The sequence below is a fragment of the Dermacentor andersoni genome, chromosome 4 (assembly GCF_023375885.2).
Source record: "Dermacentor andersoni chromosome 4, qqDerAnde1_hic_scaffold, whole genome shotgun sequence".
Taxonomy (NCBI): Eukaryota; Metazoa; Arthropoda; class Arachnida; order Ixodida; family Ixodidae; genus Dermacentor; species Dermacentor andersoni.
In genome coordinates, this window is record NC_092817.1 from 62,683,627 (window position 1) to 62,710,125 (window position 26,499).

The 26,499-nt window shown below is 44.5% G+C and overlaps 1 protein-coding gene and 1 long non-coding RNA gene across 2 annotated transcripts in view; one reads left to right on the plus strand and one right to left on the minus strand.

The window, feature by feature from the left end:
* The window catches only part of LOC126536703 (cell adhesion molecule Dscam1-like), a 166,190-nt gene extending 154,996 nt beyond the window's left edge, over window positions 1–11,194 (plus strand). The window contains exons 21-28 of the mRNA XM_055073860.2: window positions 617–844; window positions 1,477–1,788; window positions 2,540–2,707; window positions 3,444–3,769; window positions 5,881–5,947; window positions 7,582–7,665; window positions 7,779–7,924; window positions 10,893–11,194. Coding sequence (XP_054929835.1) covers window positions 617–844; window positions 1,477–1,788; window positions 2,540–2,707; window positions 3,444–3,769; window positions 5,881–5,947; window positions 7,582–7,646 — 1,166 coding nt within the window. The 3' untranslated portion in view covers window positions 7,647–7,665; window positions 7,779–7,924; window positions 10,893–11,194. The remainder of the gene's footprint in view (window positions 1–616; window positions 845–1,476; window positions 1,789–2,539; window positions 2,708–3,443; window positions 3,770–5,880; window positions 5,948–7,581; window positions 7,666–7,778; window positions 7,925–10,892) is intronic.
* LOC129386214 (uncharacterized) overlaps window positions 1–26,499 on the minus strand; it is a 144,343-nt gene that overhangs the window by 68,051 nt on the left and 49,793 nt on the right. The gene's annotated exons all lie outside the window — the stretch shown is intronic.

Sequence of the window (26,499 nt, forward strand, 5' to 3'; positions counted from 1 at the left end):
TAAACATCCGCGTAGAAGCCTGCAGATCTTGTATGATGATGTGTTCGAGAGGCTCTGGATGATCGTGTCTGCACTTTTCCTCGATCGAAATTTGGTACGCTTGCCACTCTATCTGTTTTGAGAGCACAAGGTAAAGAGAACCGTTAAGAACTCTGATGTTCATGTACGTAAAAATATCGTCGCTGCTATGAGTTTCAATGTCTGTGAACAACTGAACTTTCGAACTTAAACTATGCGACACTAATTTTTACTACAAGCAGCTGCTGTAAGTCACTCCTCGGAGATAAGTCGTGCGCTGAGCGTTCCAAATGAACAGGATGGTATCACGCTCGAGCATGTGTAGCTTTGTTGATTTATTTGATTTTGGCGAGATTGGTTTCTGCATGTGACCTTCATGAACCCTCCTAGCAGCTTTTGTGGCATGTTCGTTGTCCGTCGCGGCCCCGTGGCCTGGAGAGGAACAATAGTACCGGCAATAGCGATTGTAGGGTGCCTTGAAGCACGTTTTACGCCTAAGATTTCAGTCATGTCCTTTGTAAACTATCAGTGCGTGATTCCACATGACCATTAATTCATCACACAAGAAAATCTAAAGCGTTGAATGCTGTTTCTGCAGGCTACCTCCTTTTCAACAAAGCCGAACCGGGCCAAGAACGACGTTCACCCTCTATTGAGGGAGCGCCGTCTTCAGACTGGTCCTCCGTACAGACAGACGCAGAGCGGTCGACGCACGCGTTCCGTGGTTTGGGTTGCGGCCGAAGTTATGCGTTCTACGTGGTGGCCTTCAATGGCGCCGGCCGAGGAGCCCGAAGCAACGTAGTATTAGCCAAGACGGATGGGTCAGGTAGGTGTGATGGGCGTAACCTGCAACGCTGGCTCTGGTAAAGTTTGTTCTAAGAAACACTTACTGCACACAAAGCTTAAAGATCTGATAAAAAATAGAACTTGAGTGTTAGGCAATTTGCGAACATGTTACATGCTGCTAGACAGAACTTTCTTAGCTAAGACAAACTTATCACTCACAGCACACTGCTGGCGAAGTTCGTTCTCAATACCCACTTTTCGTTCAGAGCTGCGTATTACCATAAAGAAACCAAGATATAGTGGTTTTTAGTTCTGAAAGCCAGATCATAATGCGAAAGACTGTAATGCGCACTCTACATAACTTCATAGTTTCGTATTATTGTCCTTTTTTTCGATTGAAGCCCTTTGGTGATGTTCTTTATATCGGTATTTTACGTACATTCAAGTATCACTTGCTCGCACACATAGAATACATACATGTACTTGCACGCAGATCCATGACAATGGAGATATTGGGAAGCCAGTCACTGCTCCTTAAATTTTGTGTTTTCCTTCAGTCTGCAGTCGTTAAGGTGCCACAGTTATCATGGCGTCAATTTAATTTGACCTTGATAAGCACGAAATATGTGCTCACCAATGACTTACGCCTCTCGACGCTGGCGACGTTCCCAGTTCCCGTGGCACCGGACATGCGCGAGTTTGTCGCCGCCAACGTGTCCTGGGCGACCCTTCGGCTGGGCACGTGGAGAAGCGGAGGCTGTCCGATCTCGTCCTTCACTGTTCTCTACAAGAGGCAGTCGTCACCTGGCGACTGGACGCCGGCGGCAACGAGGCAGGTTTCCGAGCTGGGGTTGCCGCACCACCCCCACGTGACTATTGAGGATCTGGAGCCGGCAACTTGGTACCAGTTACTGGTCACAGCGCATAATGAAGCTGGCTCTACGGAGGCCGAATATGTCTTCGCAACGCTCACTCTAGCAGGAGGTATGCAAAATTTTCTTGCAATGAAGAATTTATGAAACCTGACAGCAAAGCATACGAGCGCGCGTTCTTAAATCGGCGTTTCGTGTGCATGAGAAACTACTGAAGACCACTATATCATAAGAAACATGTCCAGTATTCACAAAACGCTTTTTATTCGTAAGTGCTCTTTGCCGATAATGATATGTAAAAAGGATTTGGCTGGCAATTGCTCTTACGAACTATTCTAGCATTATAATTTTTCGGGAATACGGGGTCCACAGACTTAGTGGTCTTCAACTACCATGTTTTGCATTTGCCGTACATTCTTGACACTTGCGTCACATAAAGTAACAACAACTGTTTGGAACGCGTAAAATAAATAGCGAACACTTATTGTGTCTTGTTGGTGCATGGTTGCACAAATTTAAAAGCCGTAACGCGAACACGGATTTAAAAATTATTTGTCCTTACCTAAAATATGGGCTAGCTTGACAACGTAATCTCATTGGACTTCCCCTACCTCGAAGGCGGTCGTGCGCCACGACGATATATAGTGTCCGATTAACAAACGTTTTGTTCATAACTGTCCATCCGCCTTTGTTTACAATACATTTGCTTTATCAGGATTTGCCGTTTCCGGGTCACGCGAACTTCTATTATGCACGGGAATCTTTGCAGTATAGTCTTACGCATCACTCTCGTGTGCAAAATTTGTAAATATCGGCTCAGGCTGAGACGTGTCTGAACTGAACAGTGGCGTACTTTCATCCAGGCACCGTCCCCCCGCCGCACTGGATACAAGTGATCGAATCTCAGCGACGCAGGATCCACGTTATCGTGCCTGTCGCATGTTTGCTCGTGGTTACGCTACTCGTCGCCGTGGTCGTAGGCTGCACCATCTCAAGGAGGAGACTTGCAGCGCTTCAGCGGCGCCGTCTACGTAAGTTCGTTCGTTGGGAATTAGCAGAGTTATTGCGGCTTGACTCAGTTCATCCGTTTATTATCCGCAGAGTTCGCGGTTTGGACACCATAGTTGAGCATATGTAGAGCATCTGACCACACCCCACGCGCAGCGGCAAACAGCAAGGTGCTATATTACCACTCTGGAGGCGTGTTGTAATACGGAAACATTGCTCCTCTTGCCTACCAGAACGCTGAGAAATGCACAAACACATAACCACGCATACACGATACGCGGGCACAAATGCTCCCATGCACGCATAAATTATGAAGCACATTGGGCTTTCGGCCTTAGTGACGGGTGTTCAAGATAATGCGTAATATTTATGAGACCGGTTCGGATTTGATACATCTAAAGATAAGGTAATAAGAAAATATTGTTACCGCCGCCTATAGAACAATCACCACCGCCTGCGTAATGCAGGTGGCTAGCATCAAATGCGGTATGCGGTAAACGCAAAGCAAATACAAGGATGTTAACTATAGAGTGAAACATGTAACAGGTACTTAGGCTGTAACAAAACGCACATGCATGCCATATGAGCCCGACGTGCAGCTTCTTCGCATACCGTTAGTGCACCTGCACCCTACAGCGAACTAGCTACAAATTACATCTTTTCGATGACCCTTTATCTTGCTCTAGTATACACTTAGCACCACGGTAGAGCATGTATACCACTCTGGCATCTGTACACTCCCTTTTCGCTATTGTTCAGTGTGGCGGCCAGGAGAAGTTGACGGCGCTTCCAGGACGGCTACGAAGTGTATTGACACCGTGCCCATGACGGTGTGGAAAAAGGCAGGACTCGAACAGCCGACCTCGGGACCTTGCACAGAGAAGCTCTACTGGCCGTCACCCCTGCGCTGCCGAGCGATGTCGTGCAACGTCTCAGCGGATGGCGATGGTGCGCGCTGCAAGACGTGGGCGCGCAGTCTGGCCACCATCCACGAAGACTACAAAGTGGAAGCGGAAGCGAGCGGCGGGAAGAAGCCGGAGCACATGTACGCCGTGCCTTTCGCGCCAAGCAATACACTACAGAAGGTGAGTGCTCGGTAAATGTCAAAAGGGCTCGAAAATATTCACTCATTCATTCATTCATTCATTTAATACAACTTCTTTATTGACTGAAACGGTATAGACGTAAGTTCCAGGCAAAGTGGAAACGATTTACTATAACGCCACCATAAGGCAGAGGGTATTGCTTATACAAACCCGTAAGAACATTGCGCAGAGAACATCGGCGATGAGTGTCAATGTAAGCGGGTAGCCGAAAGCTCTTAGAAAGCTATTCGCTTTATTCGTGGAACAATGCTCTTGAACGACTGTATTTGTTGTAGTGATGACATTGAGCTAGTGTTTGTTGCTTCGGTGCGTAACTGCACAGAGAATAGAGTCGCAAAACTAGTACACATGGAGTGGTGCCGGCGCCCTCTTCATCGAAATCTTGCATCGAAACAGCATCGAAATCTTCGGGCACCTGAAATCTCACGCGCCATAGAACTTGCCGTGACGCCCGGCTATTCTATAACGGAACGATGATACGGACGCATGTGTTGATTGCAGTGAAGCCAGTCGAAGTCTCAATTTGCATTGTCACCCACCTTATATTTTCACAACCTCTGGAATAGCACATCGCCGTTTAATAATATTGGTGGAGGAACTATTGCTTTTGCCGTTACAAATGTTATATCTAGAACTCATACGTTTGCAAGAACTACGTTCGCGTCAAAGGTTTTTTTCTTCCTTCTTTTTTAATCTAGTACACTCGTATTTACTTCTGACGACTAACGCACCCCGTTACTTGGTTGCGCGAGAGCCTACGCGTTTTATATCGACGCTGAAAGCCCGGCCGCCGGTTACCAACCACCGACCCGGAAATGGGCGAAAGACTCAAACAAGCGTATTCGCTTTAAGAAGTGCACGCACGCATGTAAATCATTGCGTATGGGACGAAATAAAAAATAAATCTGAATGCTTAAGTCCAAAAATAAGCTAACAAACCAACTAAGACGCTACTAAAATGAAACTGCAAAGCCGTGAGGGCGTGTTCCTGGCGTCCAGTGACCGTACTGTATGCAGTATCTTGGGTTAGAATAACTCATTTGTTCTTGAGAGCGAGCCGATGTTTGTGTGTAAAAATGAGTTAATTATAAGTATAGCACTAAACGCCGTCACTCCCACTAACTAACCTGTTTGCGCTTCAACTCCCATTTTCTGCTGCCCATAACGGTGCTTGCCCTCCCTCCGAAGCCTCTCGGTTACGACTCGATCGAACAGATTATCGGCTACTGTTAATCCATTCCGCACATCACATGAGCTGCGCAAATTCACTTCTTGCTTTTATTCTCGACTATGGAACATGAGCCGCAACTACATGCTCTCTAATCGACAAACCCACTTCCTGTCTCTGAAGGTTACGCCAGGGTCCTTTAATAAAGTGTAGAAGGGCCCTACTAGTGCCTGTAATTTTTCGTCCTTCATTCGTTGCTTTGTCAACAAGTATCGGCCCAATAAGTATATACTGGCAGGATATACTAATTATACACATAGCTTTTCAATGATAACGGGAAGCCACCGCCGACGATTTGGGAATGACTAAAATGTACGCTTTAGCTCATTTCGTTTCTTAATTCAAGACAAATTTTAACCAGGTGGACGCTAGACAATATTTTTAATTACACATACTATGGCCGTGGCCATATCCATCGCTGACGCAAAAAAAAAGAAATAGATGAAAGAAAAGTAACAAGGAAAGAAGCTGCTTTAATGATTTAATCTTAGGCATAAAATCTTCAAACAAAGCTTTAATGTTTCGTGATTTTACGTTATATTTCTAATAATCATCCTTCCGCTTCTGCCATGTTCAATAATGCAGGCATCTATAATAGGAGCTAAAATGATTGTGGCGACACAACAACATGGATGTATTCCATGTCTTCAAAAAAAAAAAGAAAAAGATGTTGCAATAACTTGAATGTAAAAACGCTTTGCATAATATTGTTTCCGGTGTTAGGCTAAATTCGGATAATGCTGATGTTCTTGGCAACCTCAGTAACTTAAAGCAATTTTGATAACTCTGATTTGTTTTGTTGTCTTTGAAATAATGTTCATACAATTCGTGATGTTTTGTTACTTTTTCTCTTGTTTTTCAGCTAGAAGAGCGGGATGATCTTCTTGCCTCTGCTGAAAGGCTGGCAAGCTGCATGTCGCCGAGGCAAGGTAAGTAAGGAATCGGATACTGCCAAACATTCATAGGATATGCATAGATAATTTTTTAGACTATACTAAGGCTCATATATTCCGAAATGTTCCTTAGCTCACTAAGGAAGCCTTTATTGCGGTTAGGCCGCCATACCTAAATACTGGAAGCGTACTTACACAGGAGCCCTTATTTTAGAGGGGTTCCTTGATGCTCCCTTATCGTAAGGCAGCCATTACTTTTCCGCTGGACTAGCACTTCACCTCGCTGATGGTCACTGAATTATCGTTTCACCTTACTGCTGGCCCATGTAAAGCTCGTCTACTTATGCATGCTAGCGCCTGTTGTTGGCAGGTGACCATCGGAGCCAGGTGCTAAGGACGAAAAATAGTTTCACGTAGCTGCTGACTTAGCCTGTCGCAATATGTTTGCGTTATTATTAAACGGAACGCTAACTCTACGCTACAAAGCGTGGAGCGAACTTGTCTTTTAAAACGCAATTCCAAAGAATAAGACACATGCGGTAGCGACGTCATCTAGATGTAAACGTTCAGGAGGTAGAAGTCAAACGAAAGCGCACGAAATGTCAACCTAATTTAATGCTATATATCGACACTATTAGCAGCAGGCACCAGCCACGGTGGCACCAAGCAAACTTTGGTATTCCTCGATTGGTAATGCTGGCGACCATGAAACGCAGTTTGTGATGCCCTCCATACGAAGTAAAAACTGCAAGCAAACTTCGGCCTCGTATGACTTCGGTTATGATGAGACAACGTGCGCGGCTTACCGCATGCGCTGGCAAGTTTCCCAAGCCATGTTTTAACGTGAATGCCTAGCAAATCCTTCCTCGTTAGCAACGCATCTCAAAGACAGCGCCCAACATTTACCAATAGCTTGATGTCATAGCATCATGACAGTAACAAAAAGCGAGTGCAACCATCGATTGGAAAAAGATGGGCCAAACAGTGCTGTGTACGAGACGAAATCGTAGATAGGAAGCGGGCGGCACCGCCATCGGCGGGTGCGGTGATCTTCCACTATGCAAGGTGTCGTTGTGTCATTACGTGCGATAGCGTTCAACTCAAAATTTGGAAAAACTGAACGCATCTTAAAACACTATCACTGCAACGACCAAAAAATATTTCAGCAACTTCTTTTATTTTGCGGAATAAAGGTGTTTGCAGGATGCCCATGATTCAAAACCAGAAGTGCGACATTTGTTCCTTATTTAACAAACACGTTTCTTTCGTGAGGACGGGTGACAGGAGCTTTCAGAACAAACTTGCTTCCTCCTTCAATATTTTGCGGTCAGGAGGCATCAAATGCTACTCATGTAAGGATAGAAAGGAACCCAAGGAGTGGAACATTTCCAACCCAAGGAAGGCCCTTTTTTCCTCAATAATTGTTATCAGTAAAAGTGAATTACGGAAAATGATGTTTTCATTGCTAAGAGAAACATCCTGGCTTTAACCTTTTTGAAAGTTACTCCAAAGTAACTCAGTGCCGTTATTTGAGAGCGCAGCGAGACAAATGTTCTGAATTGTCTGTTGTACTGTGACTTATTAGTCCGACTCCCTGTGGGGAAAGTAAGGTGTTTCCACAAATTGAAATGCAGTCGCAGCTAATGAAGTTCACGCATCGTGCTCAACAGATTTATCACATGCCACGGCAAGCCTTGAAGCACGGAGGGAGACTGCCGAAACGGACAGCAGATAGCCCTGCGTCCCCGGTCACTGTAAGTTACGCCTTACAGTGATCACTAAACCGGCTCTTCAATCTGCCTTGCAGTAGGCAGCGATCCACCAGCACTAAACTCGAACCTGCATTTTTCTGCCTCTCCTATTTCAGGTGTGAGTGAGCTGCTGCCTGCCTCTTCTGTGGAATGAATGGAACGAAAATTTTGCTGAATCACACAACGTCGATATTTGCGACAATTACCAAGACGAAGTGCCTTAGAGAGAATATCCACTAAGAGAAGGCAAACAGAAGAACACGTAGGCGATGATTTTTTTTCTTCTTTTTTGGATGACTAAAATGCACAAAAATAAAGTGATAAACTGCCCTGACGTTGGCACCGCAATCGCGCAGTGGTAGTGTCGGGGTTGCCACCAACCTTCATATGATGCCTGTTAGAAAATAAATGTTTTAGTGGATGTACTTACGTTGGTACACAACAATTATCTAAATACTTTATGGGCGATGCGCAAGCGCACCGTTAGACGGCACATGCAGGAGAGCCCATGCGCTTAAAGAAATCGTCTATGTTTAGAACTGTCGAAGGCGTACCTGCACTGACACAGGAGTACAACAGGATAACCAATAAGTTCATTAACTTAAAAAAAAGCTACAGCAAACAATGTACCTGAAATAGCTCTCTATTCTATATTCAATGGCAAAACAGCAGATCATATAAGATTTTGACGTCTTTCAATATGTTCGAAAATTGTAAGCATATGGGGAAATTAGATATTCAGGACAGAATCAGTGCCTGTTGGCGCTTTCTGCATTCCAGTATGAATAGTTAACAAGTATCCCTCAATGCCCTTGTTATGTAGGGTATATATATATATATATATATATATATATATATATATATATATATATATATATATATATATATATATATATATATAAATTATTTATTTATTTCGAAAATGACATACAAATACGAGCCTGCCCAAGCCAACAATGGGCTTGTGGGGCTTGTGGGGTAGCAAATCGGACGCCCGTCTGATTCAAATCCCAGCCTTTTATTTTGTTTTATTTTTCTTTTAACCTCTACTTGTACAGGCTTGCGTGCTTTAATCGTCCGTTCAATTGACTTTACTAATTTAGCATATTGCCATTGCCGTTTGCCCACCTTTTAGACCTGTGGTTTGCTTGCCCTCAAAGCAGCTCTTTCAAGATATCCAAAAGCTTTCTTGGGCTTCTATGCCCCGACAACTTTACAGGAGGGGTATCTGCAATATACTTCGCTCGGAATGGCTAAGACATGCAGGGGTATACAAAGACACAACTCAGTGTTTGTAGTCTTTCTTTTCTGTCCTTTACTATTAGGCGCTTCCTGTATTCGAGTGTCGGAACGTTTTTAAAACATTGATAGTCGCTTTAGTATACACTAACGAGAATGAAGACGAAAGCCTGCATGTTCATGAGACTTTCATTAAATTACTTTGTCGTTGTCATTCGAATGTATTGTTAATTTCGGTTACTTGTTTTCCCTTTACAAGTATTCCTCTTTACTTGTTCTCTTTTCGGTGGCCCAGAAACTGCGACTTGTTTACGTGAATTGTGACGTTAGAACGAAGACGATAAGTCTATGAAGACCATTAAGACAGATACGCAGCATCACTACATGAATTAGTTTTATTTTCGCATAGTGCATGTAGCGCAGACCTGATATTTCATCGTCAGAGGGACACAAATCTTCTTATCACACCCCTTCAGTTGGTAGGCACCGTGGTGGTTCTGTATCCACGGACATTACAAGGGCGTTGTGATCAGTGAAGTAGTATAAGACATGCTTGATATGTTTTATGGAATGTTCATTGTGGAATGCCAAGTCGATGGGCGTTCCTCGAATCATTAACGCGGCTTGTTTTAGCGTGGCAAGGTCCCGACCTAAGAACGCTTTCCATGCGCTTGAGAAATGCAGTATTTGTCTGAGCGTTCTCGTTGAATTCACCGACCCCATTCATTTGGTGGTGGCGCACGTCAGGTGGCATGTTTCGGACGTAGAAGTTCCCTGCTGCTATTTATGACAAACTGGGTGTCAATTATGCGCAGACGACGATGAAACTCGTCGACAATCGTACTGCGCAGATTCACCCGATGTCGAATTCACCGTTGATATTCACGACGGTCACTTGTACTGTGTCTTTGACGTGGACGGCTACGCCTGCTGCAGTGTTGTCATGACGTTGTGCGCCGTACACGTAGCCATACTCAGGCAACTCTTCGTGATCTGCTGGTTCCATCCTCGTTTCTGTGAAGCACAGAATGTTCGCTTCCTATTGTCGATGTTTTGGCAGCGATCGTACGTTGCCACGTGTCATTGCCATGAGTGCTAGACTTGCCAGTTCTCTACATGCCTTGGTAAAGGTCTGTAGACGATGTTTGTTCAATCTTTAGAACTAGCCGGTACATGTGGTGTCGCGATTTTCCTTGCCATGGTAGAATTTCAAGTCTCCCACCAAAGGTCGTGGGTTCGAGTGTCCTAATAACTATATCTTAACTAACCGTGTAGTAAATAAATTCGGATTAATTAGCGCCAAAGGTCACGGCTTCGACTCCCATCAAAGGTCGTGGTTTAGAGTGCCTTAATAACTATCCTAATGAATTATACCTTAACTAATTTCGCCTTAATTAGCACCAAGGGTCGTGGGCTCGACTTTCACGATGTTGATTGGAATCCAAGTGGGTTCGACCTGCAGAAAAAGTCTTGGGTTGGAGTGCTTTAATTAACTTTATCTTAATTAAGTGTCCTTCAGTTCACTTCGTCTTAACACCAAATGTCGTGGGTTAAACTCTCTACTTTCGCAATGCCAACTGGAATCTAACTTGGAGATAAGGCTGGTTCAGCCACATTTCCAAGGGAATTTGACTCCCACCAAAGGTCGTGGGTTCGACTCCCTATGAATTTTGGTGCCATAACGCCGGACGGCGTAACACCAGACATCAGATTTCTCGGCCCATGAGCCGTCAAAGGCTTTCGCCTTAAAATACTTTTCTAGCCTCACCTTCTGTCCACCTCGGTCATTTGTGTAAAGTGCCTCTGAAATGATATAGCAAAAAAAAAGCAACCTAAGGATGTGTTTAACGGGGCCAGCTTTCACTATGCGCAAAACACTCTGGTTCTTCCTTTTCACGTGAGCGGGAGCTTTCTGTTTTACTCAAGTATACAACGATAGCAAAATTTTGATAATAATTGTGATTTTTCTTTTCTCTCATTCCTTCTTGCAGGTGTACTGTGGTGAAGACTGGTGTTGCTTCAATTTGAATGCTGTATTGCTAACCGTACTGTCTCCAAGAAGTTGAAGCCACGAAGAGCTACTTGGAAATGAAATTTGTCATTGACTGCAACGCCAAATGTCAAGAGTATTCAGACAGAAAGCGATGTGAGAGAGGCTGATAAGCTTGTGCGATGGCTTCACGGGAGGGCTGCGAGCCATAATTTGTTATTCTTTTATTCTATTTGATTTCTTTTTATTGAAGTGAAAATAAGGACAGTTCATAAACCTACAATGGGGACAGCTACATCTTCTCGCTGAGGGATGCTTATTGTCCCAAGCCCTCCACGCCTACGTAATTGGGCTCCGGCAAAACCATGTTACCCTTCCGTGCATCTCTTGACTTTCAAGGTAGGCCAAGAGAAACAGCCACTTGTAACTATGCTTAGAGAAATATGCCGAATAGTGCCTTTGGACGAAATGGTTTTCGACAACGTGCACTTCGCATACAACGCAAAATTATTTGTTAAGTTTTTTTTAAGACTGGATCTACCCTTCCTGCGATAGACAGATGAAGTGATGACTCCACCGAAACCACAGGGGCGGCAATCAGCGGACACTAGAACGTGTTCCTACAGGGCAACTTCCGGCGCGGCTTCAAGACGGCAGCAACCGTTATTGCACCATGATTATATTAGAGGTTCGATTGCGCAATATTTGGACGACATACACAGAAGAGAACCACACACAAACACAACAGAGCGCTTGTGGTGTGTGGTTCTCTTCTGTGTGTATCGTCCAAATGTTGCGCAATCGAACCTCTAATATGCTATACCAACCTTGGCAACCATGATCGCGTGCGTTTCGCTGGGTTTTGAACGGTAACTTGTCTTTTCTACGCGAAAGTTACACGCTGGCGTAGTCTAGAAGAGACATTCGGGCCAATAGAAAACTCATATTCACAGCCAACAGAAAAACATACATTCATGGTCATATGCGCTTCACAAAGCGTCTACTATATCACAGCAGTGGTAGCGCGCTTTCATTGACTTTTCAATCTGCAGCCCATGGAAGTAAACAAGCTGAAATCAAGTGTGATATTAGTGCAGGATCCCAGCGGTAAACTTTCGAAAGTAAATAAAGATGTAGCACGTTGGACAGCATAATTCAAGAAGGATAAAAAGAAACTGCCGTTTTGTTTTTCTTTAAACGTGTTTTCTCAGTTTCTGGATACATAAACTTCACAAGTGAATGAGCTGAGTGGGAAAGGGCAATAAATCATTTACTCCAAAGAATACTCATCTCTAGTCCAATATTTTTTTGCTAGTTGCAACCACACAATTTCAGCAGATAGTAAAGAAAACAACAACAACAACAACAGCAACAACAACAACAATCACCACCAATCGGTCAACTGGCTGTTCTAATTTTCTTAAAATGCAGGAATAATAAATGAGAGGAACGGGAAAGTGCACGAAAAGACAACGCACCACCCACGGAAGCCGGTCCCCCATCTACCGCATTAAGTGCGCGACACTCCAGCACTTATCTGCCGCGGCGGTCGTCCTCCCATCAGCGTTTTTTGTTTTTTTGGTAATTTGTGTAGTGTGCTACATCTAGCGCTGTAGAAGTGTTAGCCAGCACCACTGGCGGTGACAGCGTTGGATGAGGAACATTCTTTGAACTACAGGCGTCACGTTCAGCTGTCACGATCCACGGACATGGCAGCGAGTGGCGTTGGTTAACGCTTAAAAATGACCAAGTGGAGAGTAGAACGGACGCCGCGGTAGCTCAATCGTCGGCTATATATCGCGCACGAAAACTGAAAATGATGGTCGCGCTTCCACAGCCTGCCGGATGTTTTCTGTTTTTCGTCAATTTTGATTCCGTTTGTCCCTATTACGTCTGCATTTCAATTAAAAAGGAAACGTAATGTTCCACCCACTTTATTTTCTTCGTTGTCTCTTGTCACTAAGCGGTCACGAAACAGAAAAAGAAATCAACCCATCAATTCCACTTTATCTACTAGCTGAATCTTCATTTTTGAGTTGCTTATACCAATAAAGTTGCATGCTTCCTCAATATCCTCTCTTTTGTTTCTCTCGGCTCTTAAATACAGTGTATACTTAGAGAACGGAGGCACTTGTGAATCAAGTGCTGATATAAAAAAGAGTACTAGACATCAACAGTGTAACTGCCCAGTGAAAAAGTGAAACTAAATTGTACAGTGGATTTCTCAATTACTTTTTTCTATATGCATGGAGCCCTCCCTGCTAGCATGAGCCCAGCTATTAAAAAAAAAAAGGACGGCTACGAGATACGCGGATGGAACCAAATGTGTTCTGTCAGCAGAAGACTTCGGCAAACTGTAGTACTTTTTCTGCGATATTTGAATAGCTGATTAGCTGAAACAATTTAGGCAATTTCTGCTTGGCAGCGACCAGTTACGCTGACGCCTTGTCACTTTTACGCCGTCGCAATGTCAGCTGTTTATTGGAGTTCTTTTTATTGTATCCTCGGTTTAAGACCATGGGCGTGCGCGAAAATTTGTGCGTTTGTGCGTGTGTGTTTTCATGGGGAGCAAAAAAAAAGAGAGAGAGCGGGAGGGCTGAAAAATTTATTTTTTAGCTAATTAGCTAGTTGAACAAAACAGGAGAAACTTCAGTTTGAGGAAGAGTTCTGCTGACAGAACGCCATTAGTCCTGTCTTCGTACCTTGTGTTTCGATAATTAACAGCGCTGAACAGACAAGGACATAGGTCAAAAAGAACACGACACTGGCGCTGACTCACAACTTTTCGAAAGATGTATTACCACCAACTCGCCCAAGCTTCCCTCCTGGTTCTTAGCTCGTGTTCTGTTTTCTATATGCAATAGCTTGGCCCATATTAGCTGGGACACCCTGCATATGCTAGTGCTCATTAAAAATTGTCCTCTTTTCGATAAAGAGTTACAGTACAATCAAAGTTTTATACACAGAATGGCGGCAAAGGCGAATATTTGACCCTGTATTTTAGTTCTCTAGGTAGATTTGTACATTTGCCATGTACTATGCCCGAGACGACGTCAAAAATTGTGATGAGGCTTTTAGCCCGTGAGTGACGGAATTAAAAAAAGAATCATCTCCACAGATATGTTATATCCTAAGAATCCCATGTCAGCAGTCTTTAGTCTTTCAAATAAAGTGTGATCGACCTCAATACACTGACGAATTTGAAGTAATGAGATCGGCAAGTACTGTAGGCTGGTTTTCTTCACGTCGTTTGTACCTCAAAGTAAGTAAATAAAACACGCCGCAAAAAAAAAAAAAAATCTGAGACACACTTGTTTGGATATAGGGATGTTGTGTGTTAATATAGTTAGTCGGTGTGTGTGCCTTGTTATCTCACGCTAGCGCATACAGAGACGCACTGCTTAAAAATTTTTGGGCTGCTGAGCACGAGGTCGCGGGATCGAATCCTGGCCACGGCGGCCGCATTTCGATGGGGGCGAAATGCGAAAACACCCGTGTACTTAGATTTAGGTGCACGTTAAAGAACCCCAGGTGGTCAAAATTTCCGGAGTCCTCCACTACGGCGTGCCTCATAATCAGAAAGTGGGTTTGGCACGTAAAACCCCATAATTATTTTTTTTTTTGCTTAAAAATTTAGATTCTTCAACAAGATGTCTTCGCCGGAGAAGGACGGCACGTTTTCTGGAACCAATGCGAATTATGTCCCTCATGAAACCGTTCGACACGACTAAAAGGGGTACAGTGGGGTGAGTCAGCGGTACTTCTTGCGAAATTTGCTGACAACAAAGAACAATAAAAACGAGTCGCGTTTCTTGACCTTTCTCTGAATGCCCTTTTCATACATCTGTAACAAAAGGCATGAGCGAAAACAGCGCGATTGTCCGGCATTGAAAATTACATTTTAGTGGGTGATTTTTATCCGCCAAGAAAACATGTATGCTGCAAAACTCAAAACTACGTCGGACATGAAAGCATTCGGTACGCTGCTTGCGAATGTTCTTTCCCCAGCAATTTCGGCCTACTGCACGAAGAAAATAGAGGTCTCTCCCAGCGATCTTCAGTTGCACGCGTTAAGTCTATACTCCATCTTATTATTGCAAATTCCCTCGTCACATTACTTCATTTCTTGTCGCCCTCGACTGCAGTTCACTTCCTTGGCACGCATTCTATAAAGTATGTAATTAAAGCACTGGCTTTCACCTGACCACTAGTAAGGTGCACGAAGCTCATGAAGAAAAAAACCATGTCTTTAACCTCGAGGCGTTTACCGGCAAATGTGGGCGTGTGCGGAGCCTTGTTGCGGACACACCCATATGTCGATGCGTACGCTTCTGCAAGTCTGGATGCGTTACCTTTAACCATTACATTACTTCCAGCCAGGTCACAATAATATACGTGCCACTTTCTGCTGCGAGCGTATCCAGCCGCACACAGATCGCAACCAGCCGGACACCCAAAGACTGGAGCGCCAGACTCACCGAGCTGGCGTAGGTGCTGCCATCGCATGGTTCTTCGACTTACTACTTTCTGCTTGTTGCCACGCTACGCAAAGAGAGGCGCGAGTAGTCATGATGTGCCTCCAGCCAAAATTCGCTGTAGGAAACTCTACTTCGGCTCTTCAGTTTAGTGCCGCAGACGACTGATAACAGGCCCGCGAGCGAGAGCTTACCAATAAGTGCATGGAAAAAGCCAGTAGTGAAGCCGGCCGAATCCGCGTTTACGGTGTAAAATATTGAACACAATGGGGTAGCTTTCCGGTGACGGAGATGTTTTCATGCTTACTCGTACACGAGAAGAAAATTTGAAGGTTATTATATATATGGTAAAAGACTCTTACCCCTGTATGCAGAAATGCATCTTAATCTGAAGGTCAAGCTTGACCTGATATAAGTGACGCCTGGTCTGAACGCTCCCAAGACGTTCATTGCGTTTCCTTTGGTGCGTTCCCAACAGGCGTAATTTAAATCAAGTCAAGCGTGGGGTTCAAGTTAAGATGCAGTTCTGAATACAGGGGTTAAGGCCCAAAGTAAAGCGCGAAGAGCGATGGAACGAAAAATGTTAGGCGTAACGTTAAGAGACAGGAAGAGAGCGATGTGGATTGGAGAGCAAAGGGGGTTAGCCAATATTCTAATTGACATTAAGTGACAGGCAGGCCATGTAATGCGTTGTGTGGGTAACCGGTGGACCGGTAGAATTACAGAATTTGTGCCAAGAGAAGGGAAGCGCAGTCGAGGAGCGCGGAAAACGAAGTGGGGGGATGAAATTGGGAAATTTGCAAGCGCAAGTTGGAATCGTAGGCGCAGAACAGGGGCAATTGGATATCACGTGCTGCAGTTGACATAAAAACATGCTGATGATGACCTCAAGCCCAATCAAACTTAATATAAACGGTCGTTCAGGCGACACCTTGTCAGTGCTTGAACGAAGGGACGAGCGCCCAAACGTCGCAAATACCTGTCGCAGTGTTGCCCTTCTTATGCTGTTTCATAAAATTCTACGTCGTATCACACTCCACGATGACCTAGCACTGAGGCATTAGCACGTTAAAAACATCTTCAGTCATGTAGCAAGGCAGAAATTGGATTGATGTTACATAAAGTACTTTCTTTCAGTTTTTTACCCCATATACTTCGTAGGAATCGAACCACCACGTTTCCTCAGGTGTCGTAGCCTTCACTGATAGCGAACTTATTCATGAAACTTTAGCTAACGTTGTATAATCAGGAGTATCTATGTAATTACAAAGCTTAATCCCGGGCGTTGCATTCGCCAATGCATACGCATTTTAACACGATAGCGTTAACGAGCCCGTGTCGCAGAATATCCGGCGTCGGCATCGGCGTCCGGCGTCCAGTGTGCAATTGGCAAAAATAATTTTTGATCCACACATACCTAGGCCGTTCATGTGACGCAAAAAATTCACTAAACTAATTGAATATCTCAAGCTAAAATACGTGGAAAATCGCAAACTGCAACTTACACACAACCTACTGACATGATAGCTCTCGGACGGTAATTTGAATATACGAGAAAAAATTAATTTGTTACGCGAAAACTGAAACAAACTTCTTTTCCAGCGTTTCCAAATGGACAGACCGGAGACGGCGTCCGAGATTTGCGCACGCCGGCGCGTAATGTCTCAGAGTCCACCGAGCAGCGCGCCCGCCTCGTTGAAAGACTGCCAGATGGCGCTCGCCTCCACCGCATCGTGGCCCCTGCAAAAGGCCGCACTAATAATTGCGAACCATGCCAACCCAACCACGCAGACCCTCCATTTAGCGCAAAGAAGTCAGTGAAGTCATTCAATTTATCTAAGTAAAATATGTCAGAAAATTTGTAAAACACGACTTACACACAACCTACAGACATGATTGCGTAGGGTTGTAATATTAATATTCGAGAAAACAATTCTATTACGCGGAAGCTCAAACACAAACCCCTTAATTATCCAGCGTTTCTACCACTCATAGACCGAGATTTCAGCGCTCCGGCACACGCAAATCTCGGAGGCCACAGAGCGACACGCCCGGTTTCTTGCAACACCTCCAAATGGCGCTCGTTTCCGCCGCATCGCGGCCCACGCAAGAGTGCGCATTTCTACCGGAAAGCGCGCCGTTATGCATAGCGTTCGCCGCCAGTGTCTCCTGGTGAACATTACGGCTACCGAAGCTACAGTTGGCGGGGAGCGTGAGAGGCAGTCAGGGATCTCATTTCACTCTTAAAGGCGAAGCTTAAGCGTCCTCCAACTTTTAAGCCGGAATTCCAAGCGAGCCATTTTGTGCGCTGCGGCGACGTGCGACGGCTTTGAACGACTAAACTGGCCGTCGCGCCAACAGATCACTCGTTCTTGTCGCTCGATCGGTCGGTTCTGGAAATCGAATTCTAGTCAAGGAACTATAGAAATCTAGTCAAGTACTACCGATTCTTGCACGGAATGAGCAAACAACTGAAGTTATGATACGGGCAAGGATAATAACCTATTGTGAGACCTTCATACATATTTGATGCTGCTCTTTACAATAAAACACATCAACGTAAATTAACAAACCGCGCGTCACACCAGCTTCGGTGCGTATTTACTGCTCTCATACCGGCGACACCTGGAAGACGTCGCTCAAAGTCGTCGCTCGCGTGGTGTCTGCCCCATAGGCGACGAGGGAACGTGACAGCCATCTTTATCGCGTGGCTTGTCGCCATCGCGCCCAATATCGCTTGCATGGAGGTCATACTTGATATTTTTGCATCAATAAATACATAAACGGAAAAGAGGGGCGGTGGTGCATGTGGTCAACGTAATACAGGGCACATAGCAGTATTGTGGACTTCGCAGTCGTCGCATTCCAGGCAAGACAATCGTTGCCACGGCATTCTTCAATGGATACCTACGCTATACAGCATATCGGTACATTGTAGAATCTTAAAGCACACGTGCTGCACATTAAAAAAAAAATATGTTCTTTGACGGACACAGCACAAAGATAACTGTCCTGTACAGCTTCACCATCAAAATCAGTAGGGAGTCAGATATTATATGTGCAAATCAATCAGTCCTAACTTATCAAAAATAAAATAAAACAAGTACAGTTGCTCACCGGGCCGGTCAATGTCACTCAGAGCCTGGCTATGTATCATGGTACAGTTCATGCCTGCTTAGCGTGAGCCGTGAACTGCTGGGTGCCTTGTCGCTTGTCATACGTTCTACGTCGTGTAAACATCCGCACTAGCTGCGATCTGTTTGAACCGCATTGCAACATTTCACGCATTAACGAATTCTCGAAACAGTGTTGCCACGTTTATCCATGATTGTTTGGTTTTGTTGGTTCGTTTTGTAAATTAACAATCAATCAGGTATCGCTCGCAACAAGTCCTATACGTGATATAGCATATTACGGATTGACCGTTCTCCCGTCTCTTCCATTCTCCAGTTACAAATATAAGGGAGGGTACATTTTATCAGCAGGTTTCACTGTAACCAAGGGGGAGTGAGATAAAGAGAAAAAAGGAAAGGAAAGACAGGGACGTTAGTCAGCGTAAGTACTGGCTGCGGCTACTCTGCGCTGGGAAATGGTGTAGAGGCAATAAATGTGAAAAAAGAAACAAACAAAAAATAAAGTCCGTAAAATATAATAGTAAGCCATGCTACGCGCTACAAATTTCAAAATCTGTCGCACAATTGAGAAGCCCTTAAGAACTTGAGCAGAGCCCTTAAGGCATTGAGTGCTGAAACCCGTCTAAACCAGTATCCTAGAACTTTTTTCTATGTGAACGGGCGAGTGGGTAAATTTTATCAGCAGGTTTCACCGTATCACTACGGAATTTTTTTCAAGTGTACGTACATTCAAGTGTACGGGAACCAGTGGCGTGATTCTCGAAGCCCGTCCTTGTTTCAATGAACGTTAAGCATCATGGGACGCTCTTCGTCTCCGAATCATACCTGCGGCTGCTTTCGGTACACCCACGATCTCTTGTCGTTGCATCCTAACGACAACGCTGACTGCAGCTCAGTAGCTGTATTACTATTCCCGAGAGCCGGATACCTACAAGATACGTCTCTGCTGTGTTGCCCGTGGAATGGCCCCATGTGTCCTGCCAAGGCTATGTTCTCAGCTCAAAATACCCGCAATGAAGAAGAAATAACATGTTCGACCCCTCAGATTTTGGCAGCTCACTTAATGCCACGTAACTACATCTATACTGATGGCTCATTAACAATAACTGCTGTCGCGCAACTTTTGACATGTCACCACTTGGAACAATATGGCTGTCCAAACTGGACTACAGCTCCACATCAACTGCTGCCGAACTGGTTGCTATTTGGGAGGCATTTAGATTCGTTGGCGGCCAACCGTTTCCAGAGTGGACAGTGCCACGGCGACCTTAAAAGACAACTTTCCAAATAATCACAAGCATAAAGCACGTAACGCATTTTGGCCCTCCACACTGCAGGGCTTACGAGCATCGCGCAGCAAAGCGTCCACAAAATAAACTTGAGTGGCTTCCTTGGCATCGCTGTCTGGAAGGCAATTACCTTGCGTGCACCCGAGCAGTCTTGCGTGATTGCACCCGAGTGCCCATTGATTCTTCGAGATCAGATACGAACTTCCTGCTTGTTTACGTTATATCCTACTGACACCCGACAACAGCTAAAAGACATGATAACTTTCAAGTATGTTCTTATTATCAAGTTCTATGTTTTGAATGTGGAAACAATTTCTTGTTTAATACTACGATTAAAAACTGAAAGTAGCATCTGGATCTACAGGTGGACGCACCAACAGTCTCCTCAAATATATATATATATATATATATATATATATATATATATATATATATATATATATGTCACCAAAAGTCAAATGCTGTGGCGCATGTTTGGTGCGCAAGATACGGCTCCGTGTGGCATTCATCCGGCGGTATGCGCATCTTACTGACCCTGACAGCAGCCGTGATAGCGAATGCATTATGTAGCAGTATGTAGCAGTATGCTTTTCGTATGCTTAACATATAGACACGAGCGACGAGCTTCATTCTCTTCTACCTGTATATGACAGACATCGGCACCGTTAGCCTCCACCGAGATAAGAGCAAGACCCAAGCTACCATTTTTGCCCGAGACAAGACTAGACTGAATACTTAAATTGTGCCACCGTGTTGACAACCAGCGTCACCCCACTAATCGTTTTGTCATCATCATCCTCCACATCTTCCCCTTTCACATTTTCTCTTTCTACAGTGCAGAGTAGCAGGTTAGAGCGTGCAAGCTGGTGCTGACCTCATTATATTTCTATAAATAAATTCTGCTACTACTACTTCACAAGTAGCCATAATAATCCGCACAAAGCAAACAAACACAGATAAATCACAAACGCGCAAGACTCGTGCGTCGCAAAAAAGAATTTAAAACCGGCAAGCTAATCCACACCACAAATAAATATAGGAATTGGAGAAGGCTGGACCTGACAAATTGCTTGATGTGACAAGCAGTAGCACCAGAAGTGCGTGTTTTAGCGCGCGGTGAACGGGACAAAACAAGAAACCTGCATAGACTCGCAGATTCCCTGGTGGGTAAAGAAGCATGCGCCACCTTTTGTATCTGACAGAAAATAACGCAGCCCCAGAGATTAAAAAGAAACTTACTGGTGAAACAATATTATACGTTTCGGAGCCTATGCAAATGGAAAGCACAGTTTTACTAAACGCCGAAAGATAGCAGCACTGCCGTAGTTTGCGCGAACATAGGCGACAGGTGGGGCTTTATCGAGAAATCTTGTCCGGTGGCTCCTTCCACAAACCATTTCGCACGTCGCCTATTAACGCGACAGCGTTAAGGAGCTCGTGTCGCAGAAAATACGACGTCGTCAGACATCTCATCGGCAAAAAGATTTTCTAACCGCGTATGCACAGGCTTTCCATATAATGTAAGGCATTGACTGAACTAATTGTGTTTCTCAAGCTAAAATACGTAGAAAAATCGTAAACTACGACTTACACACAACCTACAGACACGATAAATCTCCGATTGTAATCTGACTATGCGAAAAAACGTAATTCTTTAACACAAAAACTCAAAGAAACCCCTTTACACACACAAACCGACCGCGCGCGTTCACAGACCGGCCACGGCGTCCACCATTTGACGCGCGCCGGCGCGATGGGTGTCTTGGAGGCACACCGTGCTTGGGGGCCTCGGAGCGGCGCGCCCGGTTCCTTGTATTAACTCCAGCTGACGCTCGCCTCCGCCGCATCGTGGGCCATGCAAGAGGCCGCGGTTCCACCACAAAGCTCGCCTTGGTGCATAGCATTCGCGGCAAGCGTTTCTAGGTAAACATTACGGTTACATACGCTCCAGTTGCCAGGAAGCGTGAGAAGCAGTCAGGGGTCTTTGAATGCTGCCGCGTTCCACTCTTAAAGGCAAAACTGAAGCGTCCTAAAATTTTCTTTAACAGGATCATGCGTACGTTCTAGATTTCGAATACGAATTGGATAGTCCTTGCTATTCGATTCGTATTAGATTCGAGAATTGATAATTTGAAACTGGAATATTCGTTTATGTTCGAATATAAGGGATGGCAACCATTACTGAAGTCTCAAAGGAAAAATAAAATCGATGCAAGTGTGGGCTGTTCCCAGTGATCATGCGGCAGGAAAGCTGCAGTTGTTACGCATAGGCACCCATTTCTGAGCAAATTCACTTGATAAATAACTACTGCTCGAAAATTTCCAGTCATTCAATGACACTGCATCGATTTTAGGCTAGCTAAATACGAATTTATTTCCATTTATATTTGAATCCGTTTAAAACAATGTGCCCTGCTGTAGTGTCACACTTAGGTATATTGTTCAACGTTAGTAGCATTCCACGTGCATCAGGTGACGTGGTTTTCCTTTGTTTCTTTACTGTAATGGTCATGGTGCGCCAAACAAGTTAAGGCAGTTGTACGTTTCTCATTTACGAGATACAGAGTTGCCCAGATCTGCAGTTGCGAACGGCATTAAGTATATCCAGTAATTGATTGAAGTCTCATTTCTTGCCAAACACGCTCCACACAAGCTTTATATGCGATTATCTTTGTAAGTGAAAAAAATATTTCCTACACGATTCAATATATTCGAAGTTTCTCGATTATTCGTGCTGAAGTTGATTCGGAAATTTGAGCATTTCAACTTTTCCAGTGTTTACAGATCAACATCTTCAGCGGTAGATGCCACGGCTGCTCAATGTTCCCGACATGTCCTTCTGCAGCTTATCGATACCTTAAGGCTCAATCGATGAACTTACACGTCCTAATGTGTACCAAGCAATCCTTATGCATTAACTGTGGTAGCCTCGTAAGTATGCCAACAGGTTGCAGAAGAACTTAATGAAGACTGCTAGCAGCCGCAAACTAATAGCAGTAACTAAAATTTGATACTACGTTTGATGGGAGAGCCGTTATCATTTTCGCAGTGGAGATCGCCATCAGGCATCAACATCAAATGTAATGGGGTTCAAAACCAATTTTTTTAACTGTAGCGGACTTGCACGTTCACATTTAAAAAAAATTCTGCAGTGCGAAATATAACCACACAATCTCTAGTATACTGCCTACTTACGTTGTTTAAAGTCTGTGAAATAGTAACAAACAGAGCCGCCACAGCAGGACCTTGGTGCACCTTGGTGAAAACTCTTCCCACCTGGCCTTTAGGCTATGAAACTCGTCTGAATTGCAACAATAAACTCATACTTAAATGCCCGTGAACTATAAACAAAGCTGAGCGGGGGAACAGCTTACCTATGCACTACATTGAATTACGACACCGACGCTCGCGATGAGCAGTTTTTCATAAATATTTACCATAATCGTGTTCGAGCCCAAACCTACTGCCCCTTGTTCGAAACATTTTACAAGAGAGACAGCTTACCCACAAGTAAACTGATTCGTGCAAGCGGCCAGTGTATGCTTGTTATTGATACGCGACTACGACAAGAAAAGTTGTCGCCTTTTATACTGGGACCTGTCGGAGAAAGCTATGCACTACCACTTCAGGCGTATAGCGCTATACCATCGGAGAGTTGCTTTGTTTTGCAGTTTCGTATAACGCTAAGAACGAAGGGAAGGAAAGAGAAAAGCAGAAGGCAGGGAAGGTAACCAGAATAACGTCCGGTTGGCTACCCTACACCGGGGGAATAGGAAAGGGCAAAACAAAAGATGACAGGGAGAGAGAGAGGAGGGAAGGAAAGAAGGAAATTAGCGGTGAGTTCGCTCACGCGTGGGGTCTAATAGTAATTCCACTAATAGTCACAGGTGTTCACACAAGCCCGTCGTCCTCAAGAAGCACAAAAGTGCCTTCACCACTTTTGCACCGACGAGCGATGGGGGCGGTGTTCCAGCAGCACCTGCACGGAAAGCGGCCGACTGACCAGTTTTTGGAAAACATTAGCAAGTTCTCTTTCCGGGGCATATCGTGGACAGTGGCAGAGCAGGTGGTCGATATTTTCTTCGGTGCCGCAGACCTCGCATGCTGCACTGTCGGTCACTCCAATTAATGTAGAGTATGCCTTTGTAAAGGCAACTCCTAACCAAAGGCTACAGAAAAGCGCAGCTTCACGTCGAGGAAGTCCGAATGGAGGTCGGAGTTGCAGTGAGGGATTTAATCGATGCAGTCGTGTAAGTCTTAAGTTTGGCGAGTAGCACTGTAGTAGCTGTCTTGCGGCGTCTGTCCTTGAAAGCGGAATCGGAACGCTGTACTCTTCTTGATTTTATGTGCGAGCGGCGTTCTCGGCGGAATCATTGCCACTGATTCCACAATTGCCAGGTATCCATTGAAAGACAACTTCGTGACCTATTTGTTGGGCTTGATGGTGAGGTTTCACTATCTCCGATGTCAGATGTTCATGACATCCGCGTCGGAGAATGACAGTGTGCACTGTAATGGCGGTTTTGAGTCAGAAAAAACAGCCCATTTTCTAGGTCTTTCAGAATCAATTAATTCCAGTGCACGACGCAGAGCCGTTAGTTCTGCCGCCGTTGAGGTCGTGACATGCCATGTCTTGAACCGCAGTGCTAAGAACAGGAAGTGCAGATTCGTGCTGGTAACGTGGAAAAGGAGGTATCCTATTTTTAAAACACTGCCGGGGGTCCTCCAGGTATTAGTTGTTTATTGTGCATTACGTACTCCCCTTGGTTACATACATATTATATATATATATATACACATATATATACACACACAATTTTTGTACCAAAGGGATATTTGCAGCAGTGCAAAAATACCGTAGCGTCCCTTCTGGTAATCATGTCACGCTCCCACCCAAGCCACCGGACAACATGATGCAAAATTTGTTAATTATTGACAATTAATGCGGCGGTAACGGACACTCTCGAACTTTGACAATCTGTGCCGGCAGCGTACATGTGTTTTTGAAAGGCTCAGCTTTAACCGCCACGCGTTTAGACTATTCGCTGGTCCGCAATTCGGGGAATTCATCCTCTTTCTCCGAATTTTACAACCAGTGGTGAAGCCAAAGGCTCTCCAATAAACATGTCTGCTTTGATATCCGTGAACAGCCGAACTGCCTGCTCAGCCATTTAAATTTAATGACACTCAGGCGTATCTCATGACCTCCCTCCAATCCCCGCTTTTCATTTCTTTAGGGTCAGTAGCAATGAGGTGTGCAATTAAGTGTTAACTTTTTTTTTTCAGAGGGCACACGAGCACGCTTCAGTTAGTGTGATGTCTTTCTTGCGTTTATAGCGGAAAATAACTGAACCACAGTTTAGCAAGCGCGCACGCCAGCTGGCAGACATTGGCTCTGATGTGTTAATTTTCTACCACTCCCGTTTTGTTCCGGATCCACGAGCTCGGAAAGAGACTAGCTCTACGACAATGATACAGCGCGGAAGGCTAACAATTCGCTTAAACGCGTGCCAAATTTAACGGAAGGCAGCCTGTACTTTAGCAGCGGCTTCCAAGTGCCAATCTCCAGGCGGTTAGGGCAGGGGGCAAGCGGAAACGAGCAGAAATTCCTGATAATGCATTGTGCCTGTTCTGTAGGCATAATGTTCGCCGGTTCGAAAATGTAGAAGCTTGGAAAGGACAGCGATAGAAATTCCGCCCTGAAATGGGCGTGCACTACCGAGCATACCAAACAATCTAATGACGTCGACATTCCAATACGCAAAAAAAGCAGACGCCTGTACTTAGGCGTAGGCGCCATTAGCGAACAGAGTGCGAATTCTCGGCCTTCACGCTACTCTTCGATTAGAACAGGCGCACATGCGAAACACTCAAGATAATGCTTTGTGTCATGTGATTATGGTATAGCCAGATGAGAGCAGCAAACTATATTATGTATTTTGACTGGTTTGCCAAAGTGTTATTCATGTATTGTCCTAGTCTAGTTTTTTTTCTACGCTGCCTAATATAATCAGCATACTTTGGAGCGGACATAGTCTCAGAACCTTACAATACTATTTTAACTAAGAGGGCCTAACGCTGTGAAACTCGCTGTGTGAAAATATTAGAGGCGCCGAAACGGATTATATTGTATTGATGCTTACCCCGTGAGATCCATTAACAAGAACGTTTTCGAAGTGCACATAGTTCAATTAAGTTAGTACACGTTTCAGTCAGTGCTAAGCCACGGCTCAACAAGGTGTACTTGATTACCTTAACCTGGAAGTGTTGCCGAACAAAAGGTAAGCAGACCACTGCAGATAAGCTGGTATGTTTTTATTTAGATTTCGATGACATTTAGATTAAATCCAACTTAGAATACGAAAACTTTCGCTTAGCGACAGATCGTCATAACTACTGGTACACCATGGCGGGTTCTCCGAAATTGATTAGAGGTCCGTTGTAGCAGCACAATTCCACAAAGGAGCACCGACCAAAGTACGTCGAAATGGGATCAGTACCGGCATTCGATGTTTGCATAAGTATTTTCATGGCAGAGAAACAAAGACGATAGAGACGGTTTCCAGTTGTCCTTGTCCTGCGTGTGAAACATGCAACCATCCTCAAAATTATGTAAGAATTCAGATTAGAAGAAATTATGTGCATGAAATTAATTCTACAGGTACTTGCACGAGCTCTTACGTAATATTTTTTGCTGCAATGTTCTTTCT